At 45.6% G+C, this 21,573-nt stretch overlaps 1 protein-coding gene across 1 annotated transcript in view; it reads right to left on the bottom strand.

The window, feature by feature from the left end:
• Nucleotides 1-21,573, bottom strand: part of SUSD4 (sushi domain containing 4) — a 132,431-nt gene that overhangs the window by 21,966 nt on the left and 88,892 nt on the right. The window contains exon 5 of the mRNA XM_063114694.1: nucleotides 18,855-19,043. Within this exon, the coding sequence (XP_062970764.1) occupies nucleotides 18,855-19,043 (189 nt within the window). The remainder of the gene's footprint in view (nucleotides 1-18,854; nucleotides 19,044-21,573) is intronic.

Genomic DNA, 21,573 nt, shown 5'->3' with positions numbered 1-21,573 from the left:
AATTTGTTTTGTTGTAACCACATGGAAGGTGGATAAATGTATCCACCAAAAGCAGCAAAAGATGATGAGGCTGGGCTTTGCATGTTTCCAAGCTGGAGGGATCATGGTAGGGAGCGTGGTGTTTACCCGCTCAAAGATGTGCTGACAGATCAAATTTAAGATCAGTGTTACCCAGCAGCCCTGAGGGAGACTGCTTTCCTTCTCCAAGTCACCACGTTAGGGTGTCCCTGCAGAAATACAGAATGCATCAGATGACAACTGTGAAACTTCAGTGCAAAGAGAAAATAAGCTTCACACAAGAAAGCTGGTGTGTGCCTGGTTTGGGAGCCATGGGGAAGCCACAGAGGAGCACGCAGGTGAGGGAGCAGGTGGAAAGCCGTGATTTACTCTGACAGCGTTTTGCTGCAGAGAAAGGCTGGTGCCGAAGTCAGAAGCTGGCACGTGTTCCTGTGTGCTGACGAGGCTGCTCTTTGCAATGTCTCGAGCACCGATGGCTAAATCGAGATGGTCTTAATCACCACAAGGTGAGAAGTCACCAGACGTCTGTGGTGTCAGAGCATTCTGCTGTCTGTGAGCCTTTTCCAATACATGATCCCCCAGCAGTTGGAATTCCTGAGGGTAATAGGGCATTTAATTTTTCTAAGGGAGAGAAATCAGACGCACAAGATTGAAAAGGGGTGTGTGTCCCACGATGTCACCCAGAAGGCCCACGGGTAATGGAGCATTTAGAGTTGATCATTTCTGCCTTTCTCTTTACAATCAGCAAACCCTCTACCACCAGAGATGATGCTGGAGTCAAATGCTGCCAGTGTATCCTGGCACTTCTCAAACTGTCCCTCCACACACTGGACCAAGGTGCCACAGCAATAAACTTAAATTCATGTATCGAATTTTCTGAACCTCAAAGTTCTCTCCCACAAATATTTTCTTAAATCCTCATTCTTGTCTATTAGCAAGTCCTAGCAGATAAGGAAATAATTGAGTCAGTTAATAATAGGGCACAATTGTCCTAGCCATGAATGTGTGTGTGTATGGGTGCACGGGGGCACAGATGTTTATGGGTATGGTTCTATATTACACATAGAAAATAAATAGCCACATTTCCTGCTAGTACAAGTGTTTCTAAGGTTTACATGTAGAATTAGTTCTGTCGGTATTTCTTAGTATTCTGAAAAAAACCCATGCTATTCTGTGAAGTATCATGCTTTTCTGACATCTGAACAAATTTGAGAAACACTGATGTAGAAGTCATGGACAGTGAAAAGAGATGAAAAGAGGGAAGAGTCAGCTACAAAAGCAGAAAAGGAGAAAGTGTGAGAGGGAAGATGTAAGAGGAAGAGGACTGTGGGCTGCAGACCCTGGAGGCGGCTTTATACAGCACACAGTGCACGACCCTGTGTTCAAATCCTGACGCAAACACTGAGTACCTATGTGTGACCTTGGGCCTTTTCCTTTCTTCTTTTATTTTCATTTTCTTTCTGAGTTTTAGTTTTCATCATCTGTAAAACAGGAATAGTACTATCCACATTACAGAGCTTTTACCAGAATTAGAAATAATAGCTGTAAATCAGCAAGCACAAAGCACACAGTGCCTGGCACAAAAGTAGATGCTCAATAAAAAGAGACAGCTGCTACTACTATTAGCTACCCTATGCAAGCAGTCATTACAACAACATTAACAAGCTTCTACTGTGAGGGCAGCACACACACACTATTTCACCCAATCCTAACAACGATTTTGCAGAGCAGCTGTTGTGACTGCCTCCTTTGTACAGATAAGGGAACTGAAGCTCAGAAACGTGAAGTTACTTCTCCAAGTCATAGACATGGATTGTGTCCCCAAGTTTTATATATTAGAAATTTGGCCCCCACTGTGACTGTTGGGAGGGTGGGAAATCCTGTTATGGTAACTGAAAGGTGGGGCCTTGAAGAGGTGATTGGATTGTAGGACCGCACAATAGTGAATGGATTAAAAATGGTGGTCAGGGGCGTGGTTCTGAGGGCTTTAAAAGAACAGAGAGGAGAGTCTCTTTCTCCCAGCTCTGCCATTTTCTGCCATGTGAGACCCCTGGGTCACTATTGTCACCACCAAGGCCTTCACCAAATGTGTCCCTGGACTTTGGATTTCCCAGCCTCCAAAACTGTAAGCAATAAGTTTTGTTTTCTTATAAATTACCCAGTTCCAAGTATTTTATTATAAGCCACAGAAACGGACTAATACAGTCATCTAGCAGACAAATAGTGGAGCTGAGCCTGGGACAAGTCTCCTTCAGGGTCTTTCCATGGGTAACGGGAGGGTAAGGCCTCCCAAGGGCCAGCTGTGGGAGCATTGATTTCTTTATCTGCTAAGATGTGTATTGTGCATGGTGGGGTTAAAGCTAGGAAAAGCCTGGAGGCCTCTGGAGATAGAGGAAAGGTGAGCTAGAGGAGCCCTGACAGATACAGAAGGGGTAGCCCTGTTTGGCTCAGTAGGTACACACTGGTCCTGGGCCAGAGGAGAGGCTAGCTCAGGAAAGGCTGTGGGTATGCCAAAGGGTGCTGGCCAACTGGGATCTGGGAAGCTTTGAAGGTAGCCCTTTAAAGCTGGAAGAAGGAAGTAGAGGGAAAACAGAGAGGAAGTCTGCTTCCTCCCAAGCCACAGCAGGGAGAGCATGTGTTGTGGATTGAATTGTGTCCCCGAATATGTTGAAGTCCTAGCCCCTGGTACCTGTGACTGTGACCTTATTTGGAAACATAATTGAGTTAAGATGAGGTCACTTTATAGTAGGGTGGGTCCTTAAACTGATAGGACTGGTGTCCTTAGAAGAAGAGAAGGAGAGACACACAAGGGAAGACCTAGGCTGTGTGAAGACAGATACACAGGTGAACTCCACGTGATTGGCAGAGGCAGAGACTGGAGTGATGCAGCTTCAAGCCACAGAATGCCAAGGACTACAGCCACCACCAGGAGCTAGGGAGGGGTTCTACCCAGAGTGTCGGAGGGAGCATGGCTGACTTTGGACTTCTAGGTTCCAGAACTAAGAGAGAAGAAATTTCTGTTGTTTTAAGCCACCCAGCAACTAGTAATTAGAAATACCAATTAATTAGCAAACTAATACAGCATGAATCCATCCTTGGCCCAGGAGATGGAGGCACAGGCCTCAGGGCAGGTCCATGGGAAGCAGCCAGCTGGAGTAAGAAGATATCCTGGATAATGTCAGAATGTCTGTCTGAAATGCCTAGATACCAAGATTTCCTCTAACTGAAGTAAAACACAATTGCGTGCATTAAAGTGATTAGCTCGCGAGATACACAGCAATGGACGGGGCAGGCAATGTAACACAAGAAGGCTGGATCCCGGGCCTGGAGCCCCAAGCACTCCTTAGGGAGCTATTAGTTATTCTCTATGGACAGTGCCAGCAGAAACTGGCTGGGGATCCTTATGCTCTGGGGACAGTAGAGTCCCCCACAGTTAACTCAAAGGGCCATGTGCCTTTAAACATGTCAAGCATTTTAAAGCTTCTGCACAGCAAAAGAAACAATTAAAAGAGTTAAAAGACAACCAACAGAGTGGGAGAAAATATTTGCAAAATATACATCTGACAAAGGATTAATATCCAGAATATATAAGGAACTCAAACAACTTTACAAGAAGAAAACAAGCAACCCAATTAAAACATGGGCAAAAGAGCTAAGTAGGAATTTCTCTAAGGAAGATATCCAAATGGCCAACAGACATATGAAAAAATGCTCAACATCACTCAGCATCCGGGAAATGCAAATCAAAACCACATTGAGATACCATCTAACCCCAGTTAGGATGGCTAAAATCCAAAAGACTATGAACGATAAATGCTGGCGAGGCTGTGGAGAAAAAGGAACTCTCATACATTGTTGGTGGGACTGCAAAATGGTGCAGCCTCTATGGAAAATGGTATGGAGGTTCCTTAAACAATTGCAAATAGATCTACCATACGACCCAGCTATCCCACTGTTGGGAATATACCCAGAGGAATGGAAATCATCAAGTCGAAGGTATACCTGTTCCCCAATGTTCATCGCAGCACTCTTTACAATAGCCAAGAGTTGGAACCAGCCCAAATGCCCATCATCAGATGAGTGGATACGGAAAATGTGGTACATCTACACAATGGAATACTACTCAGCTATAAAAACGAATGAAATACTGCCATTTGCAACAACATGGATGGACCTTGAGAGAATTATATTAAGTGAAACAAGTCAGGCACAGAAAGAGAAATACCACATGTTCTCACTTATTGGAGGGAGCTAAACATTAATATATAAATTCACACACACACATACACACACACACACAAATCGGGGGGGGGAGGGAAGAAGATATAACAACCACAATTATTTGAAGTTGATACAACAAGCAAACAGAAAGGACATTGTTGCGGGGGAGGGGGGGAGGGAGAAGGGAGGGAGGTTTTGGTGATGGGGAGCATTAATCAGCTACAATGTATATCGACAAAATAAAATTAAAAAAGAAAAAAAAATAAATAAATAAATAAAATAAAAAATAAACATGTCAAGCAGTGTGGGGGTGAGGCTCCCCTCACGTGCCACTTCAGCCGTTGTTGTCTATTCAATTCTTGGCTTCCCAGCTTCCTGCAAACTTACTTTTCTTCCCAATTCAAAAAGATTTCCATCAGAATAAGATATTTATGGTAAGAAAATACAGACTGATGTAGGCACAGTTGTTCGCTTGTGATAGCTTGAGCTAAGGACTACTTTTAAAAATCTGAATTTCATAATATAATTGGCGGCTTTTTTTTTTTTCTTAACTCCAGCCATTCTTCCACCTTCTTCATGCCTGGACCTAAGTCCCTTCCCATGAGTGGAAGAGATAGAGTTAGAAAGTGCATAAGGTTCTCATCCATCAAAAACAAAGGGGCCGGGACATGAGAGGGTCCTGGAAGCCAGCTGCAGGGAGGAGGAAGAGCAGGACGAAGCATTGTCTTCTCCAGACACTTTAACTTCAGAGGAATCTGGGCACAGTTTAGAATCAGGCACGATCTTTTTGTAAAAACAAAACCCAAACCAAAAAAATCTCCTCCTGTACAAAAATAGGAAATGTCTGTGAACACAGGTATACCGCTTATAGGTCCTTTGAAAAAGATGAATGACATGAGACACAAAGGTAGACATGGAAAGGTGTGGCTGTCACCCCAAAGGTCTCATTACTTTGTGAGAAGGGGCAGGGCAGGGCATCCTGGCAATGGTTCAGAAAGGCAAGTGGGGAGAAGGCAGGGGGCTGGGGAGGAGAAGAAAAAAGGAAGTGACAGGGAAGAATAACCCCAAACCATCCTGCTGAATACTGCCAAGTGACTCCAGCCTGAGAAAGGCCCCCGAAGTGACTGAAGGGATTTATTACCTTCTGCGTTGCACGGGATTGCAAGAGGTTCTATTGCTATGAAATACAAGTCATCTAACTTCCCAGAGAGGAAAGAAGGAAATAAATCCTGCCTGGAGCAGGGATGGAGGAGGTATTCTAGAGTTTAAGGACAAACCCTGAGAATTTCCCATTTGTACTGGTCATCTGTTTCCTGAGCATGATGAAGTCACCCTCTTGGTACAGGCGAGGGGCTCAGAGCCGTGGTCACAATGTGCTGCATCTTAGCTCTGCACTTCTTCAGTAACCTGATGTTTAAACATCACAAATAAAGGCCTCAGCTTGCACATCTGTGGATTTTTCAAAAACAGGAGGGGACAACAGGGCAAAATGGGAGGGGACTTTGATGGGAACCCAGTGAAAGAAAAGGACATGCTCTCCATGCCCTCTCCCAAACAGGGCAGCCCCCAGGCTGACGCAGGCCCAGGACAGGCTGCCTGGCCCCGTGAGAGCTGAGGGCTGCGGGTCCTGGGCGGGACTGGGCTCCAGCCTGGTGGGATCCCAACCCTGGATGTCAGTGTGGGTGGGGGAGAGGGTCATTCGAGTTCTCCTTTGGGGTTCACTTCATCTCTTGATTTGGTGGGAGAAATGGTTCAATCCAGTGAAGCTGTCAGCTTTGTTCCCCTTTGCTGGAGAGAAGAATCACCTCTCTTCTTCCTTCAACCGCAGTCTAAATCTCCCTATTTAAATGAAGTTAAATATGTAAGAAAGATAATTCTAGGAGTCAGGAGCGATGGAGGGTTGATGGTCATGTGTTTCCAAGGAAGGCAAGGGACAAGAGAGAGCCTGCCAGGGAGCTGAGGCTAGAGAACTGCAGAGGGACCGGACAGAGGGCAAGGCAGGCTTGGTGCCTCTGGTCACTTCAGAAGTCATAAAACACGAGCAGAAGAGCCTGGAAAGGGAAGCCTGAGAACTCAGCTCTACTTGAAAAACAGGAACAAAGTATCTTGCTTTTCTTAGGACAAAAAGATCGGTGTTTCCAGATTCAATATAGGGGGGAAAAAAAAGAATAATGAAGCTCCTTGATGGCACGGCACAATCTACTCTTGAGTATGAGAGAGACGTATGACCAAGAAGAGGAAGAAGGTACAGTGGCGATTACTTATTGTATAAAAAGAAAAAATTAAGCACAGTGGTCCTGAGAATCTTGCTGGTATGGCCTTGCAATCACCCTGCTGTGATGTATTAACAGTACATGGGAACAGTATGAGAATAATTTACTATTGCTTGTGAACAATAAATTAACACGATTGCTTGCTAATTTGCATTTCCCTTTAATAAAACACCTCGCCAGGGTCACAGGCAAGGTGGTTAATACAAACAGTGCCAGATGCAGGAATTTTCACTGCCAGGGAACAAAATAGCAGAAGGGGTGGTTATGCACTCACGTGTGTGTGCAGGTTGTAGAACGCATTTTCAGCTCACAAAGTGACCTCCGTTTGTTTCAGACAGGGCTTTGCTAACTAATGTCACTAACATGAGAGAGGGGGAGAGCCTGAGATTTCCTCTTTCCCAGGCCCAGGGAATGCACATTTGTCTTTAAAGGGACCTGAAGATTATTCTGTTTTCCAGAATAAGTCTGAAAATCCCCTAAGACTTTGACTGATGCAAGCTGGGTTCCTAATTAGGGTTATAAATTAGCTATCTACTTACATATGGGAAGCTGGAAGTCTGAGGAGATGGGAAATTTTTGTGTGACCCTGGCAAATCATTTCATTTCTCTGGTCTCAAGTTTCTAAGGAGGCAGAACTAGATGAGTGATTTTCATACTTTACCCTGCAAACTCTTCCTTCAAATAAATCTTGAGTGGGAACACACTATGCAGATATGCAAACGGAGCCATTGTGGTGGGAGCAGCCTGGAACAAAGCTACTTTGGGACCTCAGAGCCTTGAGGACAGTGGTCCAAAACCACCTGACCAAGCATCACCTAACCTTGTATAAACCTGTTACACTTGGCAGAGAAGGAGAGAGAGGACACAGCCTGGGGCAAGCAGATACATCAGAAGCCCTCCCCCCACCGACCCGTGAATACAGGCCCTGCTGCTATATCCTATAAAGAAAGAAAAAAGGCATTCACTGCTCTTTTCTTCACTTTCTGCTGATTCAATTTTATACTGGATCCAGCTGCTGCAGGATCATGGGTGAGTGTGCAGGGAGCTTGGGGGCCTAGGAGAAGCTAATGGGAACCATGATCCTGGCCAGCTGCTCTGTTCAGAAAAGTGGGAGGCTAAGGGGGTGTTGGGTGACCAGTTGGCCCCTGTCATTATTACTAAGCCAAGGTGAGCAAGACTTGAATCCCTAATAGCAATGGTCACATGGCACTTAGTACATCTATGGTTAGCACCAGAGCCTTACCTGGGAAGGAAGAAAGAAAATTCCCACACTGCCCACCACTGAATACAGTGCAGCTTGGGGCAAATCATATGGTATATCCCTGTTCCCTCTCCAAAACCTTCTACATGATAAAAATCCAGGTTACAGGGAACGTTAATGTAAAAAGAAGTTGACAGTCGTCGACTGAGCAGATAATTTGGTGGCGGGCCCAGTCTTTCCCATGGAAGGAGGCGCAGTGCAGTTGAAGGGGCACAGCTGGGGACTTGGTCAGGGCTGGCTTCGAGTCTGCTCTGCAACTCACCCCAAGGCTGTCACCAGCCCGCTTCCTGTCTGCAAAGAGAATAGCAACCCCTGGAGTTGTCCTGAGGCCGAGTAAAGACAACAAGTAAGAGCTGGTAGTGAGGTGACTGCAGGAATGCAAGTGTCAGGGAAATCCTGTTGCCACCATCAAGGGTGGCAATGCCCCTGGTACCTTATCCTTTGCTCACCACCTGCCTTCCGAGGCCAGCCGAGGATGGGGCAGCCTCTCTGGGAACAGTGTATTCTGGTTAAGGGCAGAAGAGAGGCAAAGACTGTGACCACCAGGAAGGAACCTCCAAAACCAACTCCTCCACCTCCTTCCCTGTCCATGTGAGGAGGTGGACGGAGCTAGGATCAGAACCCAGACCCTATCTTCCAGCAGGTGCTCCACATCCTAGAAGGGCCAGAAGAGAAGTGTCTGCAGAAGGCCTTGGCTTTTTGGGAACACGAAGAATGGAGAAGGGGACTAGACCGCCCTTCCACAACCAGGCACACTGCACCAGCACCTCGGGGCCTGCCCAGGGTCCCAAGGCATGAAGGGGACCGAACCCCCTTCCCACATCCAGGTATAATGCACCAGAGCCTTGGGGCCCACTTGGGGACCTGAGGTGGAGCCGGGGACCAGACACTCCCCACAACCAGGCACACTGCCAAAAACATCACTTCCATGTGGGTGGCCCACCACAGCCACCACAATAACCATGGCTGCCGCGAAAGCAGCTAGACGCCACAACCACCATGCAGATGGTCCACCAACCACTGGAGTGCATTGACACAAGGAGAGTCACCAGCAGAGATAAAGAAGAGGATGTCTCTCTCCACAAAGCCCATTTCAGAGTGACAGAAGAAGCATCTGCTGTATGATAATATTGGGGGACATGACCACACCTCTCAGCTTTGGACAGATCATCTAGGCAACAAGTTAACAGAGTAACCATGATTCTTTCAGAAGGAGAGAAGAAATCTAGGGCAATTAGAGGGGGGAGGGGGAGGGGGATGGTGAGAGATTGGACAAGGGATGTAAAGAATAATTACGATTAGTAACAATATGTATACTAGTAATATTGATTTGATCAACATATCTCAATGTTAAACCCCAAAAATATGTATAATCAATTTTGATTCAATAAAAATTTAAAAACCAAAAAACAAACAAACAAACAAACAAACAAACAAAAAAGAAGTCCTGGGCTTTGGAGGTACACAGGCTGGCTGCTTATAAGCAGGGTGGCCTTGGCAAAGGAGGGGGAGCTCCCTGAGCCTCAGTTTCCTCATCTGCAGGTTGGGGCCACGCTTGCTTCTCACTACTGTTGTTGGGGTGAGATCATGTAATAAAGGTACCTCCACAGTGCTTGGCATAGAGCAGGCATCTGAAAAATGTTGAAGGAATCAAAGGAAGTTTTAGTTATAGTAGCTACAATGCGGTGAACATGCAGCATGTGCCAGGCTAGGAGTGCAGGAGGAACAGGTACTCCATCACGGGGTTGCTCGTAGGAAGAGAAAGTTCTGAGTATTGTTTCTCCCCGTTCCAGGATGTAGGTGACAGAGAGAGTGGCATGGACCCTGGTGGTGCCGAACCTGGGGCTGGAAGCAGGAACCTTGACTGGCACTCCCAGGCCACAAGGCCGTGGCACGCCGCTCAGCTCTGGGATGCCAATTCATCTCTATAAAGGAGGTGCCATGGGGAGGTGCGGTACAGTGGGGAAAAGGTAAACCAGTGACACATCTGCGGCTTTCTAAGCTCTGTATTTATGGTCAAGAATTTAAAATCAGCATCATGAAGCCCCGAATGAGGCTTTTCTTCTGTTGTTTCCCTTGTTCTACTTAAAATCCAGAACAGAATAGTTTCAGTTAATTCAGGAATGGATCTGATGCACCACTTCCTCACCGTGGGCCACCGGGCAGGAAGGTGAGAGACTCTACGTCTCCCTCACTGGCCTGGGGAGCAGTGGCAGGTGGAGGACGCAGCTCCACTGGGAGAGTTTCCCTGACTCTTGTCTGGGGAAGTGACCTGGTGACACTGGACCTTATCAGGTCAATTACTTACAACCTTCTTGGGAGCAGGCCCAGACTCTTTTTTATGTATGAATTTTCCATTTGTAAGGTGGGAACAGCCTGTCCCAAGTGGGCTACCCTGACATCACCTTGAGTTTCACCCCTGCAGCCAGCCTCCGAGGGCAGGGCCGGGTCTCTCACCTAAGGAGGCCCAGACCCTCTGCTGTGTCTTTCCTGTCCCCCACATGCGACTCACTACTTTGAAGTGGAGGCAGGATTCCTGGAGGGAGAAATCACATCCAGCACCTCTTGTACCTGAGCGTGTTCTGACTCAGGAACAAAGTACCCTGCAGATGCAGCTCGGAAGCCTGGAGCCCTCCACATCTAAGCTGGTTTCAAGTTTTGATCATAAATTGGAACCTTTCAAGTTATTTCACATTTGGCCAAACGGTGTTCTTCAGTTTCTTATTTTCTTCCTTTTCTTATAAAAGGACACAGACCTAAAGGGCCCCCTGGGCACTAGATGGTTCTTAGGAAATCACACAGCTGCATTCCCTGTGATTGAATCTGACTCTGATTAAACCTCTGTCTCCCTACACGTGAGCTCTGAGATGAATAGGAAGGTGTGTGTGGGGGGTCACTCTGGGCATTCCGAGTTTGGGGATTGGTTGGATTCAAAGACAAAAAGTTTTAGATGTTCAGATTCTAATGGGGTCAGGTTTGCTTGTTCTTGGGAGAAATGCCAGCCACAAGGCTGAAAGAGCCTTTGAAAATGTCAGCATCGGGAAAACCACTGCCCAAGTCATTACAAATGAAGCCTTAGGTACCTGCAGCTCCTGGACGATTTATTGCCCTATTTGGGAAAAGCAAACAAAGAAGCACACCAAACTCCCCTGGGCCCCTGGGACCATGTTCACTGTTTTCCTGAAAACCTGTGTTTCCAGCCACCTGCTGAGGGGAAAATGGGCCTCAGGTCTCAGAGCATCCCCACATGGCAAAAAGTGACTCGCCAACTGGATCCTCCCAGTTCTTTCAAAACCATGGAGACCTTGCTTTAGAGGCCACCTGCAAGGTGGCAATCTTCTCTACCACCAGAAGCCCTGGATAACTTACAAATTGAATCCTCAGAACCCAGCTCCATCTGTGTGAGGGTGAGCTTTCAGAAACAGCAACACAAGCTATGTGAGTGGTGGACGGAGATCTTGCACAAGGGGACTTCAAATAGTTTGTGGAAAGATTCATGTTATCTTTTAATTCTATTTTCCACGAACTTTTTGATGTACTCTTGTATAGCTCATTTGCCACTGTGAGCTTGGACCTTGCAAAATACTCAACATATAGGCATAAAAAGTGTTTAGTGATAAATATATGAATCTCACAGGCCTTTATTTAAAATAGCATATACCACAGGTTTTTGGTTTCTTTCTTTTCAAACTGTGATCTCACTACATGTTTGGTCCTATCTAAATTTTTTTTAAAATTTGTTTTTGGCCACAATATAAGTCTTAATACATTTTAAAGACTAAGGTCATAGAAAATATGTTCTCTGACCACAATAACAGAAGGAAATTTAGAAAATTCGCAAATATATGGAAATTAAACAACAGTCTCCTAAGTAAACAATGGGTATAAAGAAAAATCACAGGGAGATTACAGAGTACTTTGAGATAAAAATCAAAGCACAAGATATCAAAATTTATAGGATACAGGGCTCATGCAGTGCTTAGAGGAAAATGTGTACTTGTAAACACCTATATTAAAAATAAGAAAACTCTGGGCCAACCGCGTGGCGCACTCAGGAGAGTGCAGTGCTGGGAGTGCAGCAGCGCTCCCGCCGCGCAGGTTCGGATCCTACATAGGGCTGACCGGTGCGCTCACTGGCTGAGCGTGGTGTGGCTGACACCAAGCCAAGGGTTGCGATCCCCTTACCGGTCACAAAAAGGACAAAAAATAAATAAAAAATAAGAAAAATCTCAAGTCAGCAATTTAAACTTCTACTTTAAGAAAATAAAAAAAGAAGAGCAAACTAAACCAAAAGCAAATGTAAGTAGGAAATAACAAAGATTACAACAGAAATATATGAAATAGGAAATTAAAAAACAATAGAAATAATAAAAAAGAAACTCGATTTTTTAAAAAGATCAACAATATTTGCAAACCTTTATCTAGATTGACCAAGCAAGAAAAAAAATTACGCAAATAAAAGAGAAGACTGAAATTACTAAAATTAGATATAAAGCCAGGCATTATTACATTGTCATTATGGTTTTTTGTGGTGGTAAGATTTAGTTTCTTTCTCTTTCTCGTTTGCATTTTTGTTTTACCAATGGGTTTTGTTCTTTCTTGTGTATTCATGGTAGTGATTATCATTTTTCAGATTCCGGATGCAGGATTCCTTGAGGATTTCTTGTAGAACTGGTCATCTGGTGATGAACTCCTACAGTTTTTGTTTGTCTGGAAAATACACTATTTTCCCCTCGTTTCTTGCTGGGTGTAGTATTCTTGGCTGGCAGTATTTTTCTTTTAATATTTTGAATATATCATCCCATTTTCTTCTGGCCTGTAGAGTTTCTGTTGAGAAGTCTGCTGTCAGTCTGATAGGGGCTCCCTTATAGGTGACTTGACAAAAGCTTTTTTCTCTTTCTACTTTTAAGATTCTCTCTTTGCCTTTGAGCTTTGCCAGTTTGACTATAATGTGTCTTGGAGAGGATCTTTTTGGGTTGAATCTGTTTGGGATCTTTGAGCCTCCTAGATCTGAAGGTCCATGTCTGTCCCTATACCTGGGAGGTTTTCCATTATTATTTCATTGAATAGTTTTTCCAGGGCTTTTTGTTTTTCCTCCCCTTCTGGAACACCCATGATTCAAATGTTTGTGTGCTTAAGGTTGTCTGCTAGCTCTCTCAGATTTTATTAATTTTTTAAAATTCTTTTTTCTTTTTTGTCCACCTGGGTTTTTTCAAAAAGACTATCTTCAAGATCAAAAATTCTCTCATCTGCTTGTTCTAGCCTACTGCTTAAGCTCTCGGTTGTGCTTTATATTTTGTTGAGTCTTTCAGTTCCATGAGTTCTGCTACATTGTTTTTTAAGGTATTAATTTCTTTGTAAATTTCCTCCTTTATATACTGATTTTTTTTTTTTTTCTCGTTTCATTATGTCATCTGAGTCTTCTGGTATCTCAGTGAGTTTCCTTAAGGTTGTTGCTGGGAATTCTTTTTCAGTCATTTCAAGGGTTTCTTGCTCTGTAGGGTCTGGTATTTGAGAATTACTATATTCCTTTGGTGGTTTCATATTTTCTTGTATTTTCACATCTCTAGTATCTCTGTCTGGCCATCTGGCAGAGCAGTTGCCTCTATTACTCTGGAGTGTGCTTTGAGGAGAGAGACATCTTCTTTTTCCAGTCTCCACTGGTGACAGTCCTTGTATCAATGAAGTCGAGTGTCTGGTGGGCCACCTGCATGGTGGCTATGGCTACTGCTGTGGCATCAAGCCACTTTTGCAGCAGCCATAGCTGTGGCTGTGGGTGGCTGTGCTGTGGTGGGCCACATGCACATAAGTGGTGTTTTCAGCAGGTCCTTGCCTGCTTCCGGGAGGAGGGGGCTGCCCTTGGCTCCTGCCTCCTGTCTAGATTTGATCCCATCTTTGTTTTCTAGAAAGCTATTGAAAGAAGGACTTCTGGTTAGAAGATCTAAGTCCTCTAACTTAACAGGTAGGAAAGACAGGAATCTTTAAGTGAGTGGAGGCTACAACCCAGGACTCCAAATTCTGAGATTTTGCTTTGGTCATCTGTTCTTCTGACCCTTGTAACCAGCTTCAAAGATTCCCACTCATGTGATCTCTACTGTTGTTAATCTGCCCCCAGAAATTTCTGTAACTAGATCCCCAGCACCCCTGTGCTACTTCCAGGCCATTTAAAAACCTGCATGTGAAGAGAATGTTCCAGGTACTGAAGGCTTTTGGACGGTTCTTCCCCCTATAGAGAGAGCCCTTTTCTGCAACTGCTCATGGACAGCTTCCCTGGCCACCCCACCACATGGCATCCTGGGCATGTGGGTGGTTAGTACCTCTTCTTCCCAGGCCACTGGTGTGTGTCTGCCTCCCTCCCTGTAATAATTTGCCATGTGGTTGGTTCATTTACTCATCTTTATGCCTCTCAGTATCCTCCCATGTTCCCATCCTCACACAAACTAAGGCTGTTGCCTCTAAGCTGACGACCTCTGCAGGGCTTCAATGCACAGTCCTACACCTGACTGAGACATTCAGACTCTTTTCCCAAGCTTGACTGGAGACAGAAAACATGCTACTGTTTGGTCTCTGGGGAAAAGAAACAAAAATGCCATCAAGCCTGGGGTAGAAATGTTCATTTCACGATTGTGATATCACCTACTAGAAGTGTCCTTCAGCGTTTCCTAAATGCAGAAGCTCTCATGTGCCCCTTGGTAAAGACAGCTGTGTGCTTATGTGGATGCCATCTGTCATGATGCTATTCTCTAGATAATGAAATTTGTCATCTTGTTCTCCCCATCAGACTGTAAACTCTTCAAAGTAAGGAATTATGTCCTTTTCTCTCTTTGTAATTCCCCAGTGACCAGTTCCGTGTTGCTGTGGGCCTAGCAGGTGTTCAATAAACACTGCTGACAATATAAACTGAGTTCTTAGCACTTACAAATGAGAAATTGCCCACATTCATGGTCAAAGGTTTTTAGGTTTTTGTTTTTTAAAGATGTCTTGTATTCAGTATGTGCGTGTGTATGGAAGAGAGACAGAGGTGACAGCCTCAGAGTTGAAGATGATCTGAGCATGGAGAGCATCCAAATACACACAGATGAGGAAAAGCACAACCACAGCAAGACAGGATGACATGCAGGGACCCAGGGAGCTCCTTCCACACCCAGTAATATATATATCACGTCTTAAAATATGGTAGCCATCATTCTGGTTCAAGGTAACTATCTTTTCTACTGCCAGAGGCCATGGATAACTTACAAATGGAATATGCAGAACCTAGCTCCATCTGCAGTGGAAAGTGAGATGCATGCCCCAGAATCCTCTGACTCTCAATAAGACAAGCACAATTGTGCAGGCCTCGAAACACATTACCCACACCTTCACACTGAACCTTAGAACTCTTGCCACCTTTGGTGACACTGCCAGAGCTTTCCCTTCCAAACCATCAACTCCTTCGTGAAGCTAGGCGTCCATGATAGGGTTGTCTACCTGTGAGTATGACAGCTGCCACTCAAACACTGGCCCATCCCAGTAGGAAGAGAAGGTGTCTATGGCAGAAAGAGCCACACACCAAGAGATGGAAGGTCTGGACAAGTCAGGCCTTCCTCCGGTGTCAGTGTGCTCATCTGCAACAGGAGACTACCAGGCTCTGTCCAGCTCACAGGCTGAGGTAAGGCTCCACTGTAACTAGGGAGACTAAAGGGAGCTGTGGTGGCAGCAGTAAGAGCTTGTGGCACCTTGTGGGCAGAAGGGCCTCCTGCTGGACTCATGGTCCCCTGCAATGGGATTCCTTGGTGAGGACAATTGGACTAGAAAGATAAATTCCTTGCTATGTAATAATTCTTTTAATTTTTTTTTTTACTTTAAAAAAATGGCTATAAAAACATCAAATCATGTTCCCTGTTGGAATGTGAAATAATCAGATCAAGTTAATTAGACAGTGTTCCTTGGTGATTAAGATCATAAGCTTTGAAGTGACAAAGACCCATGCTCTCATCCCAGCTCCCCTGCTTAGCAGATGTGTGGCTGGAACATTTAGAAGCCTGGGTCTGCTCATCAGCAAGATGGTCTGACAGTACAGCCTGCCTCAAAAGGGAGTCATGAGGAGCAAATGAGATACTGAGTCAGATGCTTTTGTCGAGAGCCCAACACATATACAGTAACCTCTAAAATTACCGGTGATTATTATTATTGTTTAGTATTTCCTCCCATTATCTGAGATTCATCTTATACGAATATAGACAAGAATATGCAAGAAACTAAACAACCAAAATAGTGTCACAACATACAAGCTTGAAAGCCTGGACACTTTGCTCAGAGTTGTGCCCAGATCCTCATTTATTTATTTCGACTTTGCATGTAACTCTAAGAGCATTTATAAGGATAGACACTTGATTGACTGCTAGTAAGCCAGCCCACATGCCAGGCACTTCACTGAATTTGTTATTTTCTCGTACTGAATCCTCACAGCCCCACGAGGGAAGTATAATCATCACCCCCATTTTACAGATGAAGAAATGGAGGCGGAAGAGGCTAAGCGACTTGCCCCATGTGAAAGTGACGCAGTAGGAGACTGGGCATGAGCCGGCCAGGGTGACGTCAGCCCATACTCCACACACTGCTCTGCTTCCATGGTCAGCTTGGTGAGCCCATCTCCCGGCTCACAGCAGGTTAGAAAAAGAATAGGGGTATGGGGAGCTGCAGTGACAGGTACCCTGACAGCTGGTTCCTAGTGAGAAAGGAAAGTATGAAAAGCTCGTAGAGAAAGACTCCCACGGCACACATCCACTCACTGCAGGGCTCGGACGCCCTAACACACTTAAAGTCCCTGAGAGCATCATGACTCCACAGCACAGTGCAACTCTCACTGTGCCATCAAGAAAGATCAAATCGCACAGACCTTGTGCTTAGGAAGGTAGGAAAATGAAGGGGAAGTGTGGATGATACATTGCAGGGGTAGGTTCCCTCGGGACATTCATCAATATTGAATACCTTATGACGATACTGCATAGTAAGAATTAAAGAAATGCCACGCCTAGGTGTAGCTGGATAACTTTTTCATGAATCCTTACCTCTTATTTTACCTCATTGCTTAATTTTACCCAGTTTCTATCAAGTCTTGAGAAAAACAATCTTTTAGTCCACTCCGTATCTCTCAGTTTATCATGGCTTTTGTGCCTTCAGCCAGTGTTGCCTTTAAAGGGCTCAGAAATTAATTCCATCAGATAATTTAAAGGAACATGTATTGAAAATAAAGATTAAACATTATTAAAAAACCCCAAAACCCTGAGGTAAAAAGGCATTAAGTGGCCTTCCTGCACAAGCAGCTGTCAGCTGGGTTTTCAACATCCTTCTAGGTCCGCAGCTGAGGCTGGAGAGGAGGAGACTCATTTCCACCCAGAAGACACTCATCGCTCCCTGTTTATAACCTTAGATCCACTGCCTCTTGAAGTTAGATTTTGTTTTATGCCTATCCACATTATATTCTCTAGGTTCCATAAAAACTGCTTTTCAAGTCCCAAAATGAAGCTTATCAGAACCTGACTGCTTGAAATGCATTTAAACCAAATTTGAAAAGATTTTAAAATAGGCATTTCAAATTGATAAAGTCATAACAATGATATCTTTAAACAACCCTCTATTTCTGGTGATCTGAGCAAGGAGAAAGCTCCAGGAACTAGGAAAGTGCTCCTCCCATCAGCAGCCTGGCTCACCTTGACCTGCAGGCAGTGTCCAGACAGCAGAAAGGCTGCCCCCACTGGAAGCAAAGGGAATGACCATGTTCCTAGAGGCTAGGGTTGCCAGATTTAGCAAGCAGAAATACAAGACACTCAGTTACATTTGAATTTCCGATAAACAAAGAATAACTTTTTTTTTTTTTATCACAAGTAATTCCCACGCAATATTTAGGAGGTACTAATATTGAAAATGATTTGTTATGTATCTGAAATTCAAATCTAACTGTGTGTCGTGTGTTTTATCTGACATCCCTGCTCTTGGCTCCAGTTCCCTAAGGGACTTGGGATGGGGGGGAGTGGGGGCGAGTGGGGGCTCTAACAACCAGCCTAGGGGTACAGCAAAACCAACAGCCCAGGCCTGGTGTTCTCGCTCCCTCCCACCTCTTCTCCATGGAGGTTCCAGGCACCAGCCAAACCCACTCCATGTCCCATGTTTTCCTTTAGACACGCCGCCTCTGATTCCTCTGACCAGCAGTCACCCCACAACACACTGACTTTGTCACAGGTTGAGGTGCGCACCGCGGAGATGCTGCGAGTGTGTAAGAACTCATTTGATCCCCCTTTCCTTGTTCCTTGGGTTGTTTCTCAAGCAAGGCTGCAAACAGACTTTGGCGGGCTCTTGATGGGAGGTTCCCCTTGATTTTCTTCTTTCCCCATAAAGACCCCTTCCTGCCCCTTGTATGCAGATGCCAAGAAGCACATATGTGTGTGTTCTCTTTGGGCATAATTCTAAGACCTGAGTTAAAGCAAGGGCTGAGCCAGCATGTCCAACTTGCCCGGCAGAAGTTTTATGGACTGTGCCCCGACAGACACTGCCTGTCCCTGTCACTGCTCCATGCTACTGATTAGTGGTCTTTAGTGAACCACACTCTGAAGTCACACAGAGTTGATAAAGGGAGGAAAGAGCTCTTGCTTCCAGGCTTCCAAGTTGTGCTTGCTTCTGCATGCCCTCATGGCTCAGCTGTGCCGTGCGTGGAGATACGAAGAAGCACTGACACGACAGAAACGCGGGGCGAGATTCACGATGCCACAGTGCAATCTGTTTTCATTTGGTGCAGAGAAAATTAATTCTTGAAGACATTTCATTTAACTTTGCGGTATTTTGCAGTTTAACCTGTGATGCTTGCAACTTTTTCTTTTATCTTCTCTCCTCCCCCTTAGGCCTAAAGACGGGGAAGCAAGTTTTACATCTATTTGTAAGTATGGCTTCATGGCAGGTGATCTCTGCTTTGGACAGAGGCAAGAAAAATGTACTCAGGGGACAAAAGTATTGCCAACCATACTTCTCAGCTCTTCACCTCCTACCGAAACACCCACTTTACTAATTCAAAATACAGTTTCTGAAAGAATAAGAGGTGTTACCTTCCAGAGCAAGGCACCGGGGTGGGCTGGACGACCAGATAAGGTTGTGTAAGCACTCAAGATATTCAGACCCCTCGAGTTTGAATCCAGGGAAGCAGCGATAGGAGATCACAGTCCCCACTGGGAAGGAGGTCTGGAACTCAGAGATGTTCACGTAGCCATTGGAGGAGGCTAGAGGTCTCAGGCAACCTGTGTGACATGAAAATGAAAGAAAAATGGAAGGTTTCCCTCGGTCATCTCCACACACCTACGTCAGACAGAACACTGCAGCCCCACTATGAGACTGGCACTGCCCCTGAGAACAACGCACTTGCTCCTACATGCGTGGGCTCCCTGTCCCACTGGCCCATTCTACATATCATGCAGACATTTGTTTCCATATCTGCAAATGGCACCAAGAGGGTCGGATAAGAAGTTGAGGGAGGGAGGGTGGCAAGTGTGTGACTCCAGGTTGCCCCAGCCCTGACTGCACCTTAGTGCCACCTGAGGGGCTCTTAAAAGGCACCAGTGCCTGGGCCCTATGCTCAGGGTATGGGAAGAGCCTGGTCATCTCTCTCTCTTTTTAAGGCTTCCCAAGTAATCCTCATGTGTGGCAGGGTTGAGAACAATTGAGGTGCCACACAAGGAAAGAGACCCCAGTGGTTTCGGCATGGAAACCCTACAGGAAACTACTCCAGTGTAGTAGTTCTCAAACTTGAGGATGACCAGAGGGCTCAGTGGCACACAGACTGCTGGCCCCACCTCCAGAGCTTCCATTTCAGCAGCTCTGGGTACTGACCTTCCAGGTGCCACTGCTGGGCCAGGAGCACACAGCTACAGACAGTCCCTGCATCAGGCACAGAATTCTGTGTGCCATTGGAGTGAATGTGGGGCCTGGAGCCTAAACTCCTACTTCTTTCTGTAAACATTAGCTGCCTTTTTGTCTGGAAGCCATGTAGCTCAGTAGGACATTCCCAGCCGCACAGAATTCTGTGGTGTGTGGCATATGCTTGATCATGGAATTTATTGGCCTTAGCAATTTCACGGGAGGGAATAACAGCTCGGTAGAGCTGGTGTTCTTCCAAAGGAGAAGTAATTGTGTGTGAAGTAAATAATGCATAATAGAAACACCTACCTTACCCTCCAGTCACCAAGTACAGACTGTATGTTTCACATGCATGGAAACCAATGACTGAGCCCTTATTCTAAGCTGACATGGTTGCATATTTTAAGTATCTTTGACGGAATCTCTTAGCAGATTGCTCCGGCTGACACTCCAGTCATAGTGTCTGTGCATCAGAGCGAGTGAGGAAGGGGGGAGGTGCTCATTTGGGTCATGCAGTTCCCACCCTGCACTGCTGGGCCTGGGGGCTGTACAGCTCTGCAGACTCGGCAGACCACTGCCCTGACCAGCCAGTGCTCAGAATGGACCACATGCAAAAAAGTGTGGAGCTCAGCCATCTTTTTAGACAGTCCCATGGCCTTAGATTACGTTTCCTCTGAGCTAAAAACTGGCAATGTGTTCATGACAAAAGTAAAGTGCGTGTGTTGGTGGTGGGGGGAGGGGTGAAATCAGAAATAAACAAAATCAATAATTGAGAAAAAAAACATAAGCACATTGACATGTGCAATAGAATGCATTGAAACCCTTATGCATAGCTCAGATGGGTTGGCCCAAGGATCATGCCCGCTCCTCCTCCTAAGAAGGGGTTGTGGTTCCAAGCTACCCACACAGATAAACTGATTTCTCCCAGATAAAAACTAACTCTGACCCAGAGTGAGTAGGAGGCATCTAGATGCTGCTCTCCAAAACTTAAAGTCCCACACAAAAAAAATGGTCTTGGAACAGCTCCCTAATCCCCACCCCCCAAAGAAAATGACAGGGGTTATAATTCGTAGTTAGCTAACCAGAGGAGAAGGAAAGATATGCTCACTCTTGGCTAGAGACAGCCTGTAGAAACATAACCGTAGAAAACTGGCTTCAACTCAATAGTTCAATGTGATTTCCATTTGTACTTCTAGATAATAGAGAGAAGGTTCCTCAGGCTTCAGCCCCTGGATCTATAGGTGCAAATAAAAGTTACAGAATGAAATGTCAATCTAATGGCCAATATATTGCCCCTGGGGGCTCGGAGAGGTGTTGTGCTGTCTAAGGCAACGTAGATTCCTCATTCCCTGTGCTGTGCTGGAGGGATGGCAGGAGGACATAGAGCAGCGGCAGCTCCAGCAGGCAGTCCATTCCCACCTGCACTGTGACAGGCAGGGTGGCGTGGAGGGTGGGACACAGGCCATATACCTCCTCAGAGGAATGAAAGCTGTGCTGGGGTTTAGAGCAGCCAGCCAGCTCTGTTGTCATTGCTGCAGACCTAGAGAAGCTGTCTCGACTGGGGTTTGAGTAAGGGGTGGTAGAGCAGGGAACAGGAGTCGCTAGACAGGGCCGTGGGAAAGCCTACATCTGAATGCCACAAAACAACCCCCGAGTGGTATACCACTTCAAAAAAATCATCGGGGAAAAAGGACTAAAGAAGCATCCCGTATTTCCTGTATTTAAGCGACACGAAGGGAAATAGAAAGGGTGGGAAGAAAACAGGATATGTGGAGAAAAGGAAGGCAAGGCATGGCTAGAGCGTGGGGTGGCTTCCCTGGCCTTTCCTCTGCTACGGCCAGAGGACTGGAGCGAATTGGCAGTCAGTGAGGTTTATCTGAATATGCAGCCCAACCTAAAAGCCAGCTGCTTGTT

Source organism: Cynocephalus volans, chromosome 11 (genome assembly GCF_027409185.1).
Source record: "Cynocephalus volans isolate mCynVol1 chromosome 11, mCynVol1.pri, whole genome shotgun sequence".
Classification (NCBI taxonomy): Eukaryota; Metazoa; Chordata; class Mammalia; order Dermoptera; family Cynocephalidae; genus Cynocephalus; species Cynocephalus volans.
The sequence above is the reverse complement of the archived record's forward strand: the minus strand, read 5'-3'. Positions and strand labels throughout refer to the sequence as shown.